The sequence below is a fragment of the Microcaecilia unicolor genome, chromosome 9 (assembly GCF_901765095.1).
Source record: "Microcaecilia unicolor chromosome 9, aMicUni1.1, whole genome shotgun sequence".
Lineage (NCBI taxonomy): Eukaryota > Metazoa > Chordata > Amphibia > Gymnophiona > Siphonopidae > Microcaecilia > Microcaecilia unicolor.
In genome coordinates this window covers 139,414,198-139,434,649 of record NC_044039.1, presented here as the reverse complement: position 1 = coordinate 139,434,649, position 20,452 = coordinate 139,414,198, and the positions used below count along the sequence as shown (strand labels likewise).

Genomic DNA, 20,452 nt, shown 5'->3' with positions numbered 1-20,452 from the left:
TCCCATCCCCGCTATCATTTTAGTCGCCCTTCGGTGCACCTTTTCCAATTCTACTATATCTTTCTTGAGATGCGGCGACCAGAATTGAACACAATACTCAAGGTGCGGTCGCACCATGGAGCGATACAACGGCATTATAACATCCTCACACCTGTTTTCCATACCTTTCCTAATAATGCCCAACATTCTATTCGCTTTCCTAGCCGCAGCATTCGCTTTCCTAGCCGCAGCATTCCCCTCTCATCATCCTTCCCACCCTATTATGTGGTGGAGTCCCAATAACCATTTGTCCTTTTAGACATCTTTAGCTATCAATAATACAAGTTCAGTACTTCAGTGGAGTACCTATATTCCTATCATGGTGGTCCTCCATCTTCTCCAGCTTTGGTAGCTATCCCTCACCTTGTGAGAAGTTACTAACTGTCCATTCAGTAGCATAGTCAACTTTGAATCAAGTAAACATAATCCAGTTTGCGGAGTATGAAGTATGGATGGTTGTTTCCAGGCAGCTGTTAGCACTATTTTAGCCACTGTAAACAGATTAGATGCTATTTTATGTAGGGCAGGCTTTATCCCAAAGGGCTTGAAGTGCAAGAGACAGTGTTCTGCTTTAGACAGATATCTCACCCCAGTTACTACTTGTACTGTCTGCAATACATCAGTCCAATTTGATTGAATTTGGGGACATGCCCACCAAATGTGGTACACGTCACCAACCATACCACAATTCCAACAATATCCATTTCCATGATTAAACATTTTCAATAATCTCAATGGAGTATAGTATCATTGATATAGGATTTTGTGCCCATTTCTACCACATTACTAACTATATAAATTTTCAACAAATACTTAAAGCTCATGCCCCATCATTTCTTGTCATATGTCGACTCTTAAATCCTTTTCCTATCTCTGAAAATAGTAATCTATCGGTGAATGATACGCAAGTACTGCCTTATAGATTTGATAGAGAGAGCTCCTACTGCCACACCTCTCCCCATTGCCCACTCAAGTAGTTCCTCCTCAAGTCCTAGTTCCTCTTGAGCTGTGCAATTAATAGTCATATAGCTGTCTATAATGAAAACCATGGTGGGAAGGAAGGCTGTATTCCGCCCTTAACTGAGAAGGGCAAGATTCCTCCCATATCTGACCCAAGGTATGGAGCCCCCCCCCTATCTCCAGTAGAAACATATAGGCCTAGCCAATCTGCCCATCCATGCCATCTACTCTCCCTATCACTCCCTTAGAGATCCTGTATACTTGTCCCAAGCTCTCTTGAATTCAGATACTGTTTTTGCCTCCACCACTTCTATCGGGAGGTCGTTCCACAAATTCATCACCCTTTCCATGAAGAAGTATTTCCTCAGGTTACTTCTGAGTCTGTCCCCTTTCATCTTAAGTACATAAGTATTGCCACACTGGGACAGACAAAAGGTCCATCAAGCCCAGCATCCTGTTTCCAACAGTGGCCAAATCCAGGTCACAAATACCTGGCAAGATTCAACAAAAGTTCAATACATTTTATGCTGCTTATCCCAGAAATAAGCAGTGGATTTTCCCCAAGTTATTTTAAAATTGTTCTATTTATTTATTGTGAACATTTATATCCCACATATTTCCACCAAGGTGGGCTCTATGTGGCGTACAATGCAGGAGAAAGTACAACATAATAACAGGAGTGCAAATTGTTCTATGGAATTTTCCTTTAGAAAGCCGTCCAAACCTTTTTTAAACCCTGCTAAGCTAACCGCCTTTACCACATTCTGTGGCAACGAATTCCAGAGTTTTGAAGAAGAATTTTCTCCAACTTGTTTTAAATTTACTACTTTGTATCTTCATCGCATGCCCCTTCGTTCCATAGCTTCCTTTTAATTGAAAGAGACTCACCTCCTGTGCATTTATGACACATAGGGGTTTAAATGTGTCTGTCGTATCTTTCTTCTTCCACCTTTCTTCCAAAGTATACATATTGAGATCTTTAAGTCTGTCCTCATACACTTTATGATGGCCACTGACCATTTTACTAGCCACCCTCTGGACTGACTCCATCCTGTTTATATCTTTTTGAAGGTGCGGTCTCCAGAGTTGTACACAATATGCTAAACAGGAATTCCATTATACCTGTCTACTGTGATTGCCCAATATGCACCTCTTAGGCATCTTAGATCACTTGATGACCGAAGATTACATATTCCTTCACCATCCTCCACTGAATTAGACTCTACAAGATAATCAGCCTTCTATTATACAGCGCCGACTCTTTGGAATTCATTACCCACACTCCTTCACCTGGAACTTTTATTTTCTAAATTTAAGACGGCCATTAAAACTCGTTTATTTAAAACTGCTTTTGGGAATACTTGCTGAACACTATTTTTCTTGCACTAGGCAACTGTGATCTGTGTTCTGTTCTGGATATGTATGTGACTGATGTTTAGTTTTTTACTATAATTCTTTGGAACAATTTTGTGCTGTCTGTTTCTTCTTCTATTCTATTTGAATTATAGTTGGGGGGGTTCTATTTCATGAATTTCATTTTAAACAGTAAACCACTATGTTATAATTTTATGAATGGTGGTATAGCAAATAAATATGAAAAGTTGGATGACGGATTTTATCATTCTGTTTCGAAGGTGTACATGTTTAGTTGAATATATGTGAATTCATAATGTCGGATATTTGTTTTCCTTTGATTTGTCATCAATAAAATGTTGAACCATAAATAAATAAAATATATCAAATAAATAAAATTTAGATTGTGAGCCCACTAGGGATAGGAAAAGTACCTGCAAATAGTGTATGTAAACTGCTTTGGTTGTACCCACAGAAAGGCGATATATCAAATCCACTACCCTTTAACCATAACCAGAGTCATAAATGGGCATCATCACCTCCTTTTTCCTACTGGCTATTCTATGCCTATGTGCATCCAAGCATCCTCCTATCTTTCGCCGTCTTTTACCTGTTTGGCCACCTTACTCATATATGAACACACCCAAGTCCTCCTCTTTTGTGCACAAAAGTTTTGCACCCCCTAAACTGTACCGTTCCCTTGGGTTTTTGCAGCCCAAATGCATGACCCTGCATTTTTTAGCATTAAATCTTAGCTGCTAAATTCCAGACCATTTCTCTAGCTTTACTAAGTCCTTCCTCATTTTATCTACACCATCAGGGGTGTCTGCCCTGTTGCAGGTTTTGGTATCATCCACAAAGAGGCAAACCTTACCAGACAGCCCTTCAGCAATATCACTCACAAAAAGAACAGGCCAACAGGCCCAAGAACCAAACCTTGTGGCATTACTGGTAGCATCCTTTCCTCAGAATGAACTCTATTTACCACTGCCCTCTGTTGCCTTCCATTCAACCAGTTCCTAACACAGTCACTTAAGGGCCTGTACCAAGGGCACTCTGTTTATTAGCCGTTTGTGCACAACCATGTCAGAAGCTTTGCTAAAATCAAAATATCCCACATCTCGTGCTCTCCCTCAATCTAACTCTCTGGTCACCCAATCAAAGAAATTAATCAGATTTGTCTGACAAGACCTGCCTTTAGTTAAACCATGTTGCCTTGGGTCTTGTAGTCCATTGGATTCCAAAACTTTACTATTCTTCGTTTTTAATGTGTTTCCATTAATTTACTTACCACGGAAGTGATACTTACTGGCCCATAGTTCCCAACCTCTTCCTTATTTCCACTTCTGTGGAGAAGGACTACATCTGCTCTTCTCCAGTCCTCTAGGACTACTCATAACTCTAGAGAAGCATTGAAAAGATCAGCCAGCAGAGCTGCTAGAACTTTCCTAAGTTCTTTAGTACCCTCAGATGGATGCCATCCATCCCCATTGTTTTGATGGAACACCTGATCTAATGTTTAAATCCTGGGGCATAACAAATGATTGATTGTAGGAAATGCTTCCTATCTGGGAAAAACATTTTTGTTGCCCTTCCCAAGTCTCCCTTCTTAATTCCCACAGGGGCCTTTTTAGCATTCTCAGAAATAATTGTTCCATATATATCTAAATACCTTCCCAGCCATGAGACATTTAGCTCCTCCCATCTATCCAAATCTCCAAAAAGTTCCTCTATTTTTGAGGGAAAATTGGCTGCATAAAGGCCTTCTATAGTCTTGGTTATATTTACTCCCAGGTTACGAATATATCATGGGGCCCAGAGAAAAGGAAACCATCACTGCAAGAGGACAACCTCCTCCTGGTCTACAGTGCCATGTTTACTTTAAAACCTGACAAGTTCTCATATTGCTGTAACTCCAAAACCACTTATGCAAGAGCGCGTTGGCAGTCACTTGAGCACAGGACACTTTAGCGTACATCTTTTAAGTGTGCGTCATTTAGTCATACATGACATTTAAGCATGTGACTTCTTGACATGCATCAGTTCGTCAGTCACAACATTTCAGCGTGCAACACCTGAGAGCGTCACTTAAGCGTGCATCACGTAACAAAGCATTTCTTAAGGGGGACAGGGAACAAGCATGGCTGTGATGTTTCACGAGAGGCATGGAGATTTACAAATCCTCAAAGGGAAGAGACAAAATATACCTGATTGGTGGTTATTACCGTTTCTCAAGGAAAAACAAGTCTACTTTGAACTGCAAATATGACCAGCAGTGTTACAATGGTAGTTTAACTACCTTATTGGATTATAATACTGCTAATGCATCTTTTCAAGAATTGCAACCTCATAACCATATTCCTGATCCTGCCTCCAAGGAGCTCATAGTGAAACCGCAAACAATGGTACTTGATGGGTGCCATAATAGTCTTCCTCCTCGACATATGATAAGTTCTGCATTGGTATCTTTTACCAAAGAAGTTCTCGCTTCTCCTCTGAAAACGTCTGTGGCTTGCAAAATCCAGCATGCTTGGAAGCGCCTTGATTGATTTGAGGAAGAGCCAAGATCTGCAGTGGGTTTTTGCATATTCAGAGAATTATTAGACTGCCATTCATCTGGGTAAGACTGTGCAGTTTCTGCTACATTGTGAAGATAGTTATACAAATGGCAATGAGGCTAATTCAAAACCAATGGTTATTTATGTTTCTGACACAATGCTAGATGTCTTGTGTGCTGCAAAAGTTTGGATGTGTGATGGGACTTTTAAAGCCAATTCTTTGATGTTCTGTCAGCTTTTGCTAATCATGCAGTTTGTGGTGGTGAAGTTTATCCCTGTATTTATGCAGTCCTGCCTGATAAAACCCAGTCAACCTATTTACGCCTGTTTGCTGTTTTAAAATCCTTTCACTATTGTTTAACTCCAGAAGTTTGTATTATGGATTTTGAGCTTGCTTCAAAAGTGGCCTTCGAGGCTGAATTCCCAGATGTCAATAATCAGGGATGCTTTTATTTCATCTGACTCAGTCCATATGGAGGAATGTGCAGTGTAACAGATTGATGACAACACATACAGAGAGTGAAGATGTTCGCCACGTGGTACATTCATTGTGTTCCCTGGCATTTTTACCTATCTAAGAAGTGCCCAAAGCTTTTGATGATATTCTAGGTGAAGCTGAGTTATTAAATCTCAACATTTCAGATTTGTTGAACTATTTTGAAGATACTTACATAGGCCGCAGAAATAGAAGAGGTCTGTAGATGTCCTCGTTGTCCTCCTAAGATGTGGATGGTTCATGAAAAGACCATCGAACTAATACGTTTGAAGGCTGGTATTGTGCCTTCCAAACGCAGATCGCTTACCATCCATCCATTTTTAAATTTCTGTGTGCTCTTCAATGCGAAGAAGGACTGCAGTTTGCCTTATATTCCAGAGTTTCTGGTGGTCAGGAAGACAGCCAAAGGTCAAAGAAATATGAAACTTTGAATTCACAGATTATTAATTTAATTCAAGAGTATTGTAAGAATATTGATCGAAAAACCTTTGTCTAGCATTGCCTACAAAATCAATTTATATGTTTTAAAGTGAACAGCATCTATTTCTTTGTAAGCCATTGTTTAATTTTTCTTTTTTTTAATTTCTAATTTTTAAGTACTTTTTTTAACGCTGCTTTGTATACACTTGTATGCTTTCAGTGAAGACATCAATAAACGTTTCATAGATTTTATATATTTTGTGTCTGTCCCTTCTCCATCTGTGATTCACTTTAATAAGTGTCATTCGCTTAAAAATATGCTTCTATAAGTGATGCACTATAAAGTGTTACGTAGACATATGCCGCACTTGACAATATGACACAGATCAAAGTGTCGCTCTTCTATCGTACAATCGCAAGAGAGTGTTGAGGGTTAGTTAAATTAAGTAGGACGTCATCTGCAAAGAACATGGCTTTGTACTCATCTCACCCCAGTGATTGCCAACTGAGTTCTTATAGGGTATGCCGGAGGCAAACAAGGGCAAGATCGTGCAACCCTGTCTTGTGCTTGATGGAGTGGGAACATAGGTGTATAAATGTCATTATTTATAGGCAGGCTACCGGGTTGGTATAATAAATTTGATGTATACATTGAATAAACGCCCCAAGAATCCCATTTTGCCCAAAATTTAAAACATAAATGGCCAATGGATGTGGTCAAACGCCCTTTTTTCATGTCCAATAACATTAAAAGCATAGGGGACAGCCTCAGTCCTGGCATATTGAATTGGGTATAGGGCTCTGAACATTATCAAAAGTTTGCCTCCCTACTATAAAGCCGGATTGATCCTCATGTATCATTCTGGGCAGCAAGCACTGTAACTGGCACCGTGCTGTTTTTTCTTTTTGGTAAAAAAATTGTTGGGCCTCACTCACTAGCAATCGGTATTGGTTCACCATCCAGCTTATTTTCGAAGGAGATCGCCAACCATCTTCCGACACAAATCAGGAAATGGCTGGCGATCTCCTAAAGCCGGCCAAATCGGTATAATCGAAAGCTGATTTTGGCCGGCACCAACTGCTTTCCGTCGCGGAGCTGGCCAAACTTCAAGGGGGGATTTCGGTAGGATAGCAAAGGCGGGACGGGGTCGTGCTTTGAGATGGCCGGCTTCGCCCGATAATGGAAAAAAGAAGGGCATCCCTGGCGAGAATTTGGTCCACTTTATTTGATCCCTTTTTTTTCAGGTCCAAGTCCCAAAAAGGGGCCCGAACTGACCAGATGACCACCGGAGGGAATCAGGGATCACCTCCCCTGACTCCCCCAATGGTCACTAACCCCCTCCCACCCTCAAAAAAACAACTTTAAAAACTTTTTTTGCCAGCCTGAAATGTCATACTCAGGTCCATTGCAGCAGTATACAGGTCCCTGGAGCAGTTTTAGTGGGTGCAGTGGACTTCAGGCAGGCGGACCCAAGCCCATCCCTCCCCACCTGTTACACTTGAGGTGGAAAATGAGAGCCCTCCAAAACCCACCCGAAACCCACTGTACCCACATGTAGGTGCCCCCCTTCACCCTGTAAGGCTATGGTAGTGATGTATAGTTGTGGGGAGTGGGTCTTTGGGGGCTCAGCACCCAAGGTAAGGGAGCTATGCACCTGGGAGCTATTTTTAGGGGTTTTTTTTTAACTTTTTAGAAGTGCCCCCTAGGGTGCCCGGTTGGTGTCCTGGCATGTCCGGAGGGACCAGTGCACTACAAATGCTGGCTCCTCCCACAACCAAATGCCTTGGATTTGGCAGGGTTTGAGATGGCCGGCCTCAGTTTCCATTATCGGCGAAAACCGAGACCGGCCATCTCGTTCGAAAATACGGTCAGCCCCACCCCTTCGCGGCGCCGTTCTCAGAGATGGACGCCCTTAGAGATGGGCGTCCCCGGTCGAAAATGCCCCTCCATGTGTTTCATTCCGCAAGGTTAAATTTGGCAAGCCGTTGGAAACAGCAGCTAACAGTTGTACCTTCTTTGGTAAAATGAATTACTAAGTTGTGGTATATTTGTGACATGGAATGTGTTACTTCTCATTGGACACATACTCTGTCAAAGTGGGAGAGTGTCTGGAGGCCTTTTTTTGGCACATAGTTCTTGACCGAAAAAGTCATCCTGCTTGTTGTTGTTTTACAGTGCCATTCTGTGTGCCTTGCTCACTGTGTTTATTGTGGGGTGGGGGGTTTGGGAGTGGTTTGCTTTTGTACTGTATGTTAGCCACTTTGTGTTTCAGTAAAACTTATAAAAAAAAATTTTTGAAGTCTTTTTGAATGCTCTCAAAAAAGGAGTTTGTTGTTAAACTAAATTAATACAGTATACCTTTTGATCGTCACACAGGTGGTGCGCTGATTCTGCTGTGCTGAGCTTTCTGAAGGGGAAAAGCACCTCAGTCAGGTTGGTTTTCCTTTTTTTTTTTCTTCAGAGAACCTTGTAGATGTTAAGTTGCTGGTTTTGGGTAACTCCTCAAAGGGTTTTTCTTTTTAACAGTATCTTTCTCTCTATGAAAGCATCTTCATGCCTCAGCCTTTTTCATAACCTTTCCCCCTTTGTAATAACATGTAATTCCTGAGAGAGCTGTAAATTCTTTTTAATGAAAGTATACTTGTCTTTTCTTTATGAAAATTGTTGCATGGGTTAAAATATACCTGTAAACTTTGTCCCAGTTTTGGTAATTTGAAAGTTGCCCCTTTAGATGAGTTTTAAGTCCAGGCAGGATGAGCCTTAAGATCTTTATCTTCTGTCGCCATTGATCTTTAAAATCAAATAGATGGTGATTCCAGTGTGTTTCTTCTAGCAAAAAAGGTGCCGGTACTCAAATGTCAGGCCACCCTTCAGGGATGAGGTGATCACTGAGGGACTCACCCCACAATAGCCAGGCCCCCTGCAACCAGTCACAGAATCTATGACAAGGCAGAATTGGTGTGTAGAGCCTGAGCTATTTCATTAAAACTTGGGGACCATGGGCCAATTTCAGGACACAATGGAAAAGGTGCCGTACTCAGTACCCCCAAGTACCCCCTCAAAAAAAGCCCGATTACAAGTTTGCCCAGTTATTTTTCTCCGCACTGCCAAGTATATACCCCAGCTTCTAGCCATACAGCATCACTCCTGCAGGATACTGCTGCTTATCCAAGACAGTGTTTATCATCTTCCTCCATTATACTCCACCCTTGTAAGTAGCTGAGCTTATAAGATCCCATTTTTAGCTCACTTTCATTATCCCTTCACACCTAGCATCACCAGTAAGATTGTTTCCTGAACATCTAGCCTCCTAGGTCCCCCTGGCTTTTTCTAATGACACTGTTACCAGTGTACTGCATCATTCTCCGAGGACAAGCAGGCTGCTTGTTCTCACGACTAGGGTGACGTCCGCGGCAGCCCTCACCAACCGGAAGAAGCTTCGCGGGCGGTCCGCACGCAGGGCAAGCCCACCGCGCATGCGCGGCCGTCTTCCCGCCCGTGCGCGACCGTTCCCGCCAGTCTTTTCTTTTCCGCGCCTGGAGAGAGTCGTGTTTACCCGCTCTCTCTTAGTCAGCGCCGGAAAACCGTCGCGTGTTCGCGAATCTTTGTTAATTTTTCAGTTCCTATCGTTGCGCGTTCCCCATAGCTTTTTCTTTCTTTAAAAAAAAAAAAAAACAGGAACGCGCTTTGTTTTTCTCTCGTTTCTAGCGGGGGCGTCGCGTTGCGGCCTTGTGGCCGCGCGGTCGAGTTATTTTTCGAGGTGTGATTTTACCGCCACCATCGACGACTTTGATTTCGCCAACGCGATTTTTCCGTCGATGTCCTCGAAGGTCCCGAGTGGATTTAAGAAGTGTGGTCGGTGCAGCCGGCCTATCTCGCAGACCGACACCCACGCTTGGTGCCTTCAGTGCCTCGGGCCGGAGCACGATACCAAGGCGTGTACTTTGTGTCTTGGTCTCCGGAAACGGACTCAAGTTGCGAGGCAAGTTCTTTGGGATCGTCTTTTTGGAACTTGCGCCGGCCCCTCGACCTCGACGGCATCGGTATCGACGGCCGGCTCTTCGGTACCGGTATCGATGTCCGCGAAATCGGCACCGATGGCATCGACCCCAGGAGTACAGGTCCCGTCGGCCCTCCGGTGAGGGTAGGGGTGAGAGGCCGCGTGGGCAATCGGCCCCGGTCACTCCCTCTGCTCATGGCCCTCGGGACCGAACCCTGTCTGACCCGGCCCCTCGAGACCGAGGGGGATCGACCTCCTCCTCCTCCATTCCACCGGGTACCGATGACGGGCACCGCAAAAAATCAAAGAAGCACCGTCATCGGTCGCCATCAATGCCCCCGGCGCCGGAGAGGAGTCGACGCCGAGTAAGCGTCAGCGCCGAGAGGAAAGGTCCCCCTCGGTAGTGGAGGTACCGACGCCTCAGGGTCCCAGCACTTTGGTGCAGTCTCCTGGACCCGAGCAGCTTCCGGCACCGACGCCTCTACCGGCCCCCCCGTCTTTCCCGGCAGCGGGCCTGGACGAGTGCCTCCGAGCCATCCTTCCGGGGATCCTGGAAGGGCTGATGCGCCAGGCTGTGCCGGCGCCGGGGGTGCTTGCGCCCTCGGCGCCGTTGACTGTGGTGCCGGCGAGCTCTAGCCCGGTGCCGAGGCCTTCGACGCCGCTTGCGGCGCCAGTCTCGACCGCCACACAGGTGGAGTCCCCGTCGACGTCGATGGAGGGAGCTTCGTCCCCGCCGACGCGGGAGTCCACCGCTCGACGACACCGAGGCCTCGGTGCCTCGACGTCGAGCCGGGCCCGGTTGAGGACTCAGCTGCATGAGCTTATGTCCGATACTGAGGAAGAGGCCTCGTGGGGGGAGGAGGAGGACCCCAGATATTTCTTCTCAGAGGAGTCTGTGGGCCTTCCCTCCGACCCCACGCCTTCACCAGAGAGGAAGCTCTCGCCTCCTGAGAGCCTCTCCTTTGCCTCCTTCGTCAGGGATATGTCTATTTGCATTCCCTTTCCCATGGTCTCTGTGGATGAGCCGAGGGCTGAGATGCTCGAGGTCCTCGACTATCCATCACCACCTAGAGAGTCCTCCACGGTGCCGTTGCACAATGTCCTCAAAGAGACACTGCTTCGGAACTGGATGCGACCATTATCTAATCCCACCATCCCCAAGAAAGCAGAGTCCCAGCACAGAATCCACTCGGACCCAGAGTTAATGCGGCCCCAATTGCCTCATGACTCGGCGGTCGTGGATTCTGCTCTCAAGAGGGCACGGAGTTCGAGGGATACCGCCTCGGCGCCCCCGGGGCGGGAGTCTCGCACTCTGGACTCGTTTGGGAGGAAGGCCTACCAATCTTCCATGCTCGTGACCCGCATCCAGTCTTACCAGCTCTACACGAGCATCCACATGCAGAACAATGTGAAGCAACTGGCGGACCTGGTTGACAAGCTCCCGCCGGAGCAATCCAGGCCTTTTCAGGAGGTGGTCAGGCAGCTGAAGGCGTGCAGAAAGTTCCTGTCCAGGGGTATCTATGACACCTGTGACGTGGCATCTCGTGCTGCGGCCCAAGGTATAGTGATGCGCAGGGTCTCATGGCTGCGTGCCTCTGACCTGGACAACCGCACCCAGCAGAGACTGGCCGACGTCCCTTGCCGGGGGGATAATATTTTTGGTGAGAAGGTCGAGCAGCTGGTGGACCAACTGCATCAGCGGGAAACCGCCCTCGACAAGCTCTCCCACCGGGCGCCTTCAGCATCCACCTCAGCAGGTGGACGTTTTTCCCGGGCCCGGCAGGCTGCACCCTATGCTTTTACCAAGCGTAGGTACACCCAGCCGGCCCGAAGGCCTCGTCAGGCACAGGGACAGCCACAGCGCGCTCGTTCTCATCAACAGCGTGCGCCTAAGCAGCCCCCTGCGCCTCCACAGCAAAAGCCGGGGACGGGCTTTTGACTGGATCCATGGGAACATAGCCGCCCTCAAAGTGTCCGTACCGGACGATCTGCCGGTCGGAGGGAGGTTAAAATTTTTTCACCAAAGGTGGCCTCTTATAACCTCCGACCAGTGGGTTCTCCAAATAGTGCGGTGCGGATACGCCCTGAATTTGGCCTCCCTGCCACCAAATTGTCCTCCGGGAGCTCAATCCTTCAGCTCCCACCACAAGCAGGTACTTGCAGAGGAACTCTCTGCCCTTCTCAGCGCCAATGCGGTCGAGCCCGTACCACCCGGGCAGGAAGGGCAGGGATTCTATTCCAGGTACTTCCTTGTGGAAAAGAAAACAGGGGGGATGCGTCCCATCCTAGACCTGAGAGGCCTGAACAAATTCCTGGTCAAAGAAAAGTTCAGGATGCTTTCCTTGGGCACCCTTCTGCCAATGATTCAGAAAAACGATTGGCTATGTTCCCTGGATTTAAAGGATGCATACACTCACATCCCAATACTGCCAGCTCACAGACAGTATCTCAGATTCCACCTGGGCACACGGCACTTTCAGTATTGTGTGCTGCCCTTTGGGCTCGCCTCTGCCCCACGGGTGTTTACAAAGTGCCTCGTGGTGGTTGCGGCGTATCTACGCAAGCTGGGAGTGCACGTGTTCCCATATCTCGACGATTGGCTGGTCAAGAACACCTCCGAGGCAGGAGCTCTCCGGTCCATGCAGTGCACTATTCACCTCATGGAGCTGCTGGGGTTTGTGATAAATTACCCAAAGTCCCATCTCCAGCCAGCCCAGTCTCTGGAATTCATAGGAGCTCTGCTGAATACCCAGACGGCTCAGGCCTTCCTTCCCGAAGCGAGGGCCAACAATCTCCTGTCCCTGGCTTTACGGACCAGAGCATCTCAGCAGATCACAGCTCGGCAGATGTTGAGACTTCTGGGTCATATGGCCTCCACAGTTCATGTGACTCCCATGGCTCGTCTTCACATGAGATCTGCTCAATGGACCCTAGCTTCCCAGTGGTTTCAAGCCACCGGGAATCTAGAAGATGTCATCCGCCTCTCCACCAGTTGCCGCACTTCCCTGCACTGGTGGACCATTCGGACCAATTTGACCCTGGGACGTCCATTCCAAATTCCGCAGCCCACGAAAGTGCTGACAACGTATGCATCTCGCCTGGGGTGGGGAGCTCATGTCGATGGGCTTCACACCCAGGGACTGTGGTCCCTCCAGGAAAAGGATCTTCAGATCAACCTCCTGGAGCTCCGAGTGATCTGGAATGCACTGAAGGCTTTCAGAGATCGGCTGTCCTGTCAAATTATCCAAATTCGGACAGACAATCAGGTTGCAATGTATTACGTCAACAAGCAGGGGGGCACCGGATCTCGCCCCCTGTGTCAGGAAGCCGTCGGGATGTGGCGTTGGGCTTGCCAGTTCGGCATGCTCTTCCAAGCCACGTACCTGGCAGGCGTAAACAACAGTCTGGCCGACAGACTGAGCAGAGTCATGCAACCGCACGAGTGGTCGCTCCATTCCAGAGTGGTACGCAAGATCTTCCGAGAGTGGGGCACCCCCTCGGTGGACCTTTTCGCCTCTCAGACCAACCACAAGCTGCCTCTGTTCTGTTCCAGACTTCAGACACACGGCAGGCTAGCATCGGATGCCTTTCTCCTTCATTGGGGGACCGGCCTCCTGTATGCTTATCCTCCCATACCTTTGGTGGGGAAGACCTTACTGAAGCTCAAGCAAGACCACGGCACCATGATTCTGATCGCGCCCTTTTGGCCCCGTCAGATCTGGTTCCCTCTTCTTCTGGAGTTGTCCTCAGAAGAACCGTGGAGATTGGAGTGTTTTCCGACTCTCATTTCGCAGAACGACGGAGCGTTGCTGCACCCCAACCTTCAGTCTCTGGCTCTCACGGCCTGGATGTTGAGGGCGTAGACTTCGCTGCATTGGGTCTGTCTGAGGGTGTCTCCCGTGTCTTGCTTGCCTCTAGGAAGGATTCCACTAAAAAGAGTTACTTTTTCAAGTGGAGGAGGTTTGTCGTTTGGTGTGAGAGCAAGGCCCTAGAACCTCGTTCTTGCCCTGCACAGAACCTGCTTGAATACCTTCTGCACTTATCAGAATCTGGCCTCAAGACCAACTCAGTAAGGAATCACCTTAGTGCGATTAGTGCTTACCATTATCGTGTGGAAAGGTAAAGCCATCTCTGGAGAGCCTTTAGTCGTTCGATTCATGAGAGGCTTGCTTTTGTCAAAGCCCCCTATCAAGCCTCCTGCAGTGTCATGGGATCTCAACGTCGTCCTCACCCAGCTGATGAAACCTCCTTTTGAGCCACTGAATACCTGCCATCTGAAGTACTTGACCTGGAAGGTCATTTTCTTGGTGGCAGTTACTTCAGCTCGTAGGGTCAGTGAGCTTCAAGCCCTGGTAGCTCATGCTCCATATACCAAATTTCATCACAACAGAGTAGTACTCCGCACCCACCCAAAGTTCCTGCCGAAGGTGGTGTATGAGTTCCATCTTAACCAGTCAATTGTCTTGCCAACATTCTTCCCCAGGCCGCATACCCGCCCTGCTGAACGTCAGTTGCACACATTGGACTGCAAGAGAGCATTGGCCTTCTACTTGGAGCGGACACAGCCCCACAGACAGTCCGCCCAATTGTTTGTTTCTTTCGACCCTAACAGGCTAGGTGTCGCTGTCGGGAAACACACCATCTCCAATTGGCTAACAGATTGCATTTCCTTCACTTACGCCCAGGCTGGGCTGGCTCTTGAGGGTCATGTCACGGCTCATAGTGTTAGAGCCATGGCAGCGTCAGTGGCCCACTTGAAGTCAGCCACTATTGAAAAGATTTGCAAGGCTGTGACGTGGTCATCTGTCCACACATTCACATCACATTACTGCCTCCAGCAGGATACCCGACGCGACAGTCGGTGCTGCAGAATCTGTTAGGGGTGTAAATCCAACTCCACCCTCCAGGACCCGTTTATTCTGTTCAGGCTGCACTATCAGTTAGTTGTTCTTCGTAGGTCAATTTTCTGTTGTATCCTCGCCGTTGCGAGGTTCAATTGACCTGGGTTCTTGTTTTGAGTGAGCCTGAGAGCTAGGGATACCCCAGTCATGAGAACAAGCAGCCTGCTTGTCCTCGGAGAAAGTGAATGATACATACCTGTAGCAGGTGTTCTCCGAGGACAGCAGGCTGATTGTTCTCACCTACCCTCCCACCTCCCCTTTGGAATTGCGTTTCATCTTTTTTGCTTGTCATTCAACTGGCGGGAACGGTCGCGCACGGGCGGGAAGACGGCCGCGCATGCGCGGTGGGCGTGCCCTGCGTGCGGACCGCCCGCGAAGCTTCTTCCGGTTGGTGGGGGCTGCCGCGGACGTCACCCTAGTCGTGAGAACAATCAGCCTGCTGTCCTCGGAGAACACCTGCTACAGGTATGTATCATTCACTATTTGGTCAGCATGAAATTACATAATCTGCTAGAGAAATCCAACAATGTGATTGTCTGTTTCCACCAGGTTCAAGGTGAGGTGTCTTTGAAGGATACTATCAAACCAGGAAAGTAGGATATCTGATAGAGAGGTCTTAATAAAGGGAAAAGTAGCCCAGGTGTGTTGTAAAGAGCAGAGTTGAAAGATTGCAAATTATCCCTGTTGAATGCTAAACAGGTTACAAATATAAGCAAAAACATACATTGAAACGTCTGTATACAAATCCTAGAAGCCTGAAAAATAAAATGGGAGAGTTAGAATATATAGCACTGAATAAAAAGTGGTGTGTATTAGGCATCTCAGAGATCTGGCAGAAGAAAGAGAACCAATGGAATTCTTTGATACCAGGGTATAAATTATATTGCAATAATAGGGTAGATCAAGTCAGTAGAGGGGTAGCACTGTATGTTAAAGATGGCATTGAGTCAAACAGAATAAAAATCCTGCAGGAAACAGAATACACTATGGAATCTTTATGGATAGAAATTCCATGTGTGAAGGGAAAGAGATTAGTGGTAGGTGTAACATCTGCTGGCTAGTATTTATTAGCTTCTCTAATTTCTGTTAACACAATAAGTAATGGATGATTTCAAGAACCTCCAATTTGACTGAGTAAATGTAATGTGAGGGTATACGAGGGATGGAAACTTCCTTGATGAAATAAATTAGAAGCTGACTGAATTTCAGTTTTGGCTTCGGCACTAAAAATGACCCAAAATCTGCATTCAAGCTTGGTTTGCCAGTGCATTTTCGGCTGAAACAAAACTTGTTTTATGTCCCCTGGTGCTCCTCCTCCTCCTCCTCAAAATGGCTGCTGTGACCTCCAGCAGGAATATCTTGAGACTTCTGCTTGAAATCACAGCAGCTATTTTTGACTGCAGGCACAGGATGGACAGCAACAACTAGGGATCTCTCGTGCTCAAACTATCCACTAGATCACCAGGGTGATAAGGTAGGCCCAGGGGGGGGGGTAGCGCCAGTCCCCGGGAGGGGGACTACTTCTGTTTCACAAGTTAAACGCTTGTGAAGAGCTGGTAAGAGTGTATACGGAAAATGAGCCTTGAAGCCTGGTACATCTTCCTCCCAAAAGAATCCAGGGTTCTAGCTTCTCTGCCTGGGGGCGTCGAAGCAAACTGTGAGGGAATTGAGACCTATCAAAACCAGGCACACTGTGGAGACTATACTGGGTGTCAATCTTCCTGGGCATGACAGGGACCAACAGACGGGACTCCCAGTTCCTGATGAGGACTTCCTTGAGTACCTCGTGCAGAGGTGCAGTCACAGCCTCCTTAGGAGATGTATAGTCCAGGACCTCAAGCATCTTGGCCCTGGACTCATCCTCCACTTCCAAAGGCATCAGCCATTTCCTTTACAAAAGATGGAAATGAAAGGCTCTCTGGAGAAGACTTTCTCCTTTCAGGTGGATGGGAGGGTTCAGAGGGAATCCCATAAGACTCATCCAAGGAAAAGTATCTGGGATCCTCCTCTGAATTCCATAAACTTGTCTGAGAAAAAGTATCTGGGATCTTCCTCTGGATCCCATGAGCGCTCTTTGGTGTCAGTATCTCCCAATGGGATTGTCGAGACCGAACCTGCCTCAATGCCGAGGAACCATGTCCCAAACAGGAGGGAGGGAGGAAGTGAGAGCTACTTTGGTTTAGGAGAGAAGGGTGGAAGTGAGGGCTGTTCCTAGTTGGGGGCTGAGCTGGTTTCAGCTTCAGGTGTGGCCAAAACCAAGTGGTGAATTTTGGCCACAGATTCAGTTTGTCACCCTCTAAAATAAATGACTGCTTTATTGGACAGCTGGTTCAGGAAACAACAAGAGGATACACTATTGTAAACCTTGTCCTTAGCAGCTATTTAAAATAATAAACAGCCTACTACAAACCCCACAACAGAACCAGCCTTCCAAGTCACAACTAACCAGCAATGACTTTGCCACTTACTTTGCCAACAAAATTAAAGGTCTCCACCCGGATCTACAGACAGTCCCATCAAAGCTCCTACCAGCTAATGAAGAGAACATTCCCTCTTCCCCACCATGCACAGCCATCTGGGACTCATTCAGTCAGGTCACAGAGGAAGCTCTTGAAAATATCCTGAAAGGTCTGCAGCCTACAACCTACCCTCTTGGTTCCTGCCCAGCAAGGATAATCAACGAGTGAGCACAGGCCTCATTGAAGGGGCCACTAAAATTGTTAACCTGGCTGGTAGTGCTTTCACGTCGCCGACAGCTACAGAGTGACCAGATGTAATCTGTTCAAATTTAGCTATAAATGCTGAGGCTCCCTTTTCATTTGCGCACATACGAGCTCACAGAAACTGTTTTGGTAATCCACTTGGATACCATACATAATTTTATTTTGTATAATACTGTGTTTACTTGCAGATTAAGTCCACTACTGAATTCGACAAGACAGATCTGATATATATGGCCTCTTCAAACTCTGTCTTTTGTCTGTTTTGTGTGTGTTTTTGTGGGACCCATCAGCTACATGGTGGTACATAGTATTATAAATAACATAGTATAAATAAATAGTATAAATAGTATAAATAACATAGTATAAATAAATTAACTCCTCTCGTATGGAAGGGCAGCTGACAACAACACTAAAAAGAGCTGTGGTGTGCCCCTTTTTAAAAAAAGCTCTCTGGATCAGGACAAGCTTGAAAACTACTGACCAGTCTCTAACATTCCTTCCTGGGAAAACTTATAGAATGGACAGTCTACACTCAACGACTGGCTAATTGAAAGTAATTGACTAGACCCATGTCATTCTGGCTTCAGACCCGGGTACAGAACAGAGACAGTTCTTTTGTCCTTTCGGGATGATCTATACAGAAACCATGACAGGGGATCTGCCTCAATGCTAGTGTTGCTCGATTTCTTAGCAACCTTCGACACTATGGATCATAATATCATACTTACAAGACTGGCAGAAACAGGCTCAACGTGAGAGGAGTTTTGGAGTCCAGTCCGGTTCCTTGATGTCTGCATCAGCATTGACATCTAGACCCATGGACACTGAGAGCAGTGAAGCATTGAGTGGGTCTCCACCTGCCTCGAGGCCCCCTGCTGTGCAAGGCCCCTGGGACCATCCATCGTCAGACCCGATCCCGAGGCGACGTGAAGGTTCAACTTCATCCTCGTCTGCACCAAGGAGCCTTGGTGACATGCTTTGGGCGAAGGCCAAGAAGCATCATCATCTGTCACCCTCGACACATGGTGCCGGGAGCTCCAGGGCGTCAAAGAATTCAGTACCCAAGAAGCGTTGGCACCAGAAGGACCACTTCCCCTCCATACAGGAGGTACTGATGTGCCTGTCTCCTAGCAGCCAAGATCCAGCTCCTGTGTCAACCCCAGAGGTTCTGCAACCTGCACCTCAGCTGGCACCCCAGCTTCTTCCGGTGTCGGCCCTTGATGAGCACATCCAGGCCTTACTCACTGAGTTGCTGGACGGCCTTATGCAATAGTGTGCATGGGCATCGGGGGTGCTTGCACCTACCCTGCCTCCCGTTGTGGCCCCAATTGTCCTTTAGCCTGTGGTACAGCCTCCGGTGTTGCGGCCCTGGTGTCGACTGCCACCCAAGCCAGCACTTCACGTTGGTGGAGAAAGCTTCGCCAGAGTCAACATGGGAGTCAACTTCTCAATGCCGCTCTCGAGGACATGGTTCCTCGGCATTGAGGCAGGTTCGGTCTCGACAATCCCATCGGGAGATATTGTCTGACACCAAAGAGGAGCACTCATGGGATTCAGAGGAGGATCACAGATACTTTTCCTCAGACAAGTTTATGGAATTCAGAGGAGGATCCCAAATATCTTTCCTTGGATGAGTCTTATGGGATTCCCTCTGAATGCTCCCCTCCACCTGAAAGGAGAAAGTCTCCTCCAGAGAGCCTTTCATTTCCATCTTTTGTAAAGGAAATGGCTGATGCCTTTGGAAGTAGAGGGTGAGTCCAGGGCCAAGATGCTTGAGGTCCTGGACTATACATCTCCTAAGGAGGCTGTGACTGCACCTCTACACGAGGTACTCAAGGAAGTCCTCATCAGGAACTGGGAGTCCCGTCTGTTGGTCCCTGTCATGCCCAGGAAGATTGACACCCAGTATCGTCTCCACAGTGTGCCTGGTTGTGATAGGTCTCATTTGCCTCACAGTTTGCCTCGGCGCCCCCAGGCAGAGAAGCTAGAACCCTGGATTCTTTTGGGAGGAAAATGTACCAGGCTTCAATGCTCATTTCCCGTATACAGTCTTACCAGCTCTTCACGAGCGTTTACTTGTGAAACTCTGTGCGCCAGCTGTCATATTTGGTTGACACACTCCCTCCAGAGCAGGCTGAGCTTTTAAGGTGGGTGGTGGTATAGAGGTGTCTGGGGAGGTCATGATTTGCTGGGGGAGATTTCTGGGGTGAGGCAGAGGGGATTTCCTCAGCGTTGACTGCCGTTAGTAGTGGAGCACAGGCAGGCCTAAGTGCTTCCTTCTCATTCTGCTCCACTTGTGCCTGCCCTGACTCCATGCTAGCTGCACAGAAAAAAAACATGTTTGCTGAGATACTGCCTGATGCAGACCTGCTGTTGATTTCATATTAGGGTTTGTCGCTTCATCCAAGTTTACATCAGTCTTATGTTCTGATCGTGTTTTAGGCAGAACTACTGGATCAGATCGAGAAAGCCAGAATCCCTCTCTGGGTATTTCCTTGTTCTGTTCTACGTTAGATCTTTTAGATATATGGCGTACATTACATCCTGAAGACAAGGATTGTACCTATTTATCCTGGGCTCACACATCTCAATCAAGGATTGATTATTGGTTGCTGTCTAAGATGCTTTTCTCTCAAGTGCAGGATTCTAGGATAGGCCTATGCTGTATCTCGGATCATGCCTTGATATGGTGTTCTTTGATGCTTGGTCCACAGGTGAATACGTCATATCGATTTCCCCTTCAGTTTATACTAGGATATAGAGTTTCGCAATACCTGATCACGCTTGTCTCTGGTTACATAATCTTTCAAAATTGCAGGGCCTGACCCCTAATGCTGCAGCCTAGCACCCTGCTAGGGTCAGTCTTGGAGTAATTTCTTTATTCAGCAGACTGGCACCAAATGGTGTATTGGGGCGCACCACTGGGGGTCAAGAGCTGCCATTTTGAAAGGTGGTGCCAGAGGCAGGAGCAATGGAGGATTGCTTCTGCTTTTAGAGTTAG

At 47.3% G+C, this 20,452-nt stretch overlaps 1 protein-coding gene across 1 annotated transcript in view; it reads left to right on the top strand.

Annotated features, from left to right (window-relative positions):
- The window catches only part of UBR1 (ubiquitin protein ligase E3 component n-recognin 1), a 718,041-nt gene that overhangs the window by 647,134 nt on the left and 50,455 nt on the right, over positions 1-20,452 (top strand). The window contains exon 44 of the mRNA XM_030215524.1: positions 8,204-8,260. Coding sequence (XP_030071384.1) covers positions 8,204-8,260 — 57 coding nt within the window. The remainder of the gene's footprint in view (positions 1-8,203; positions 8,261-20,452) is intronic.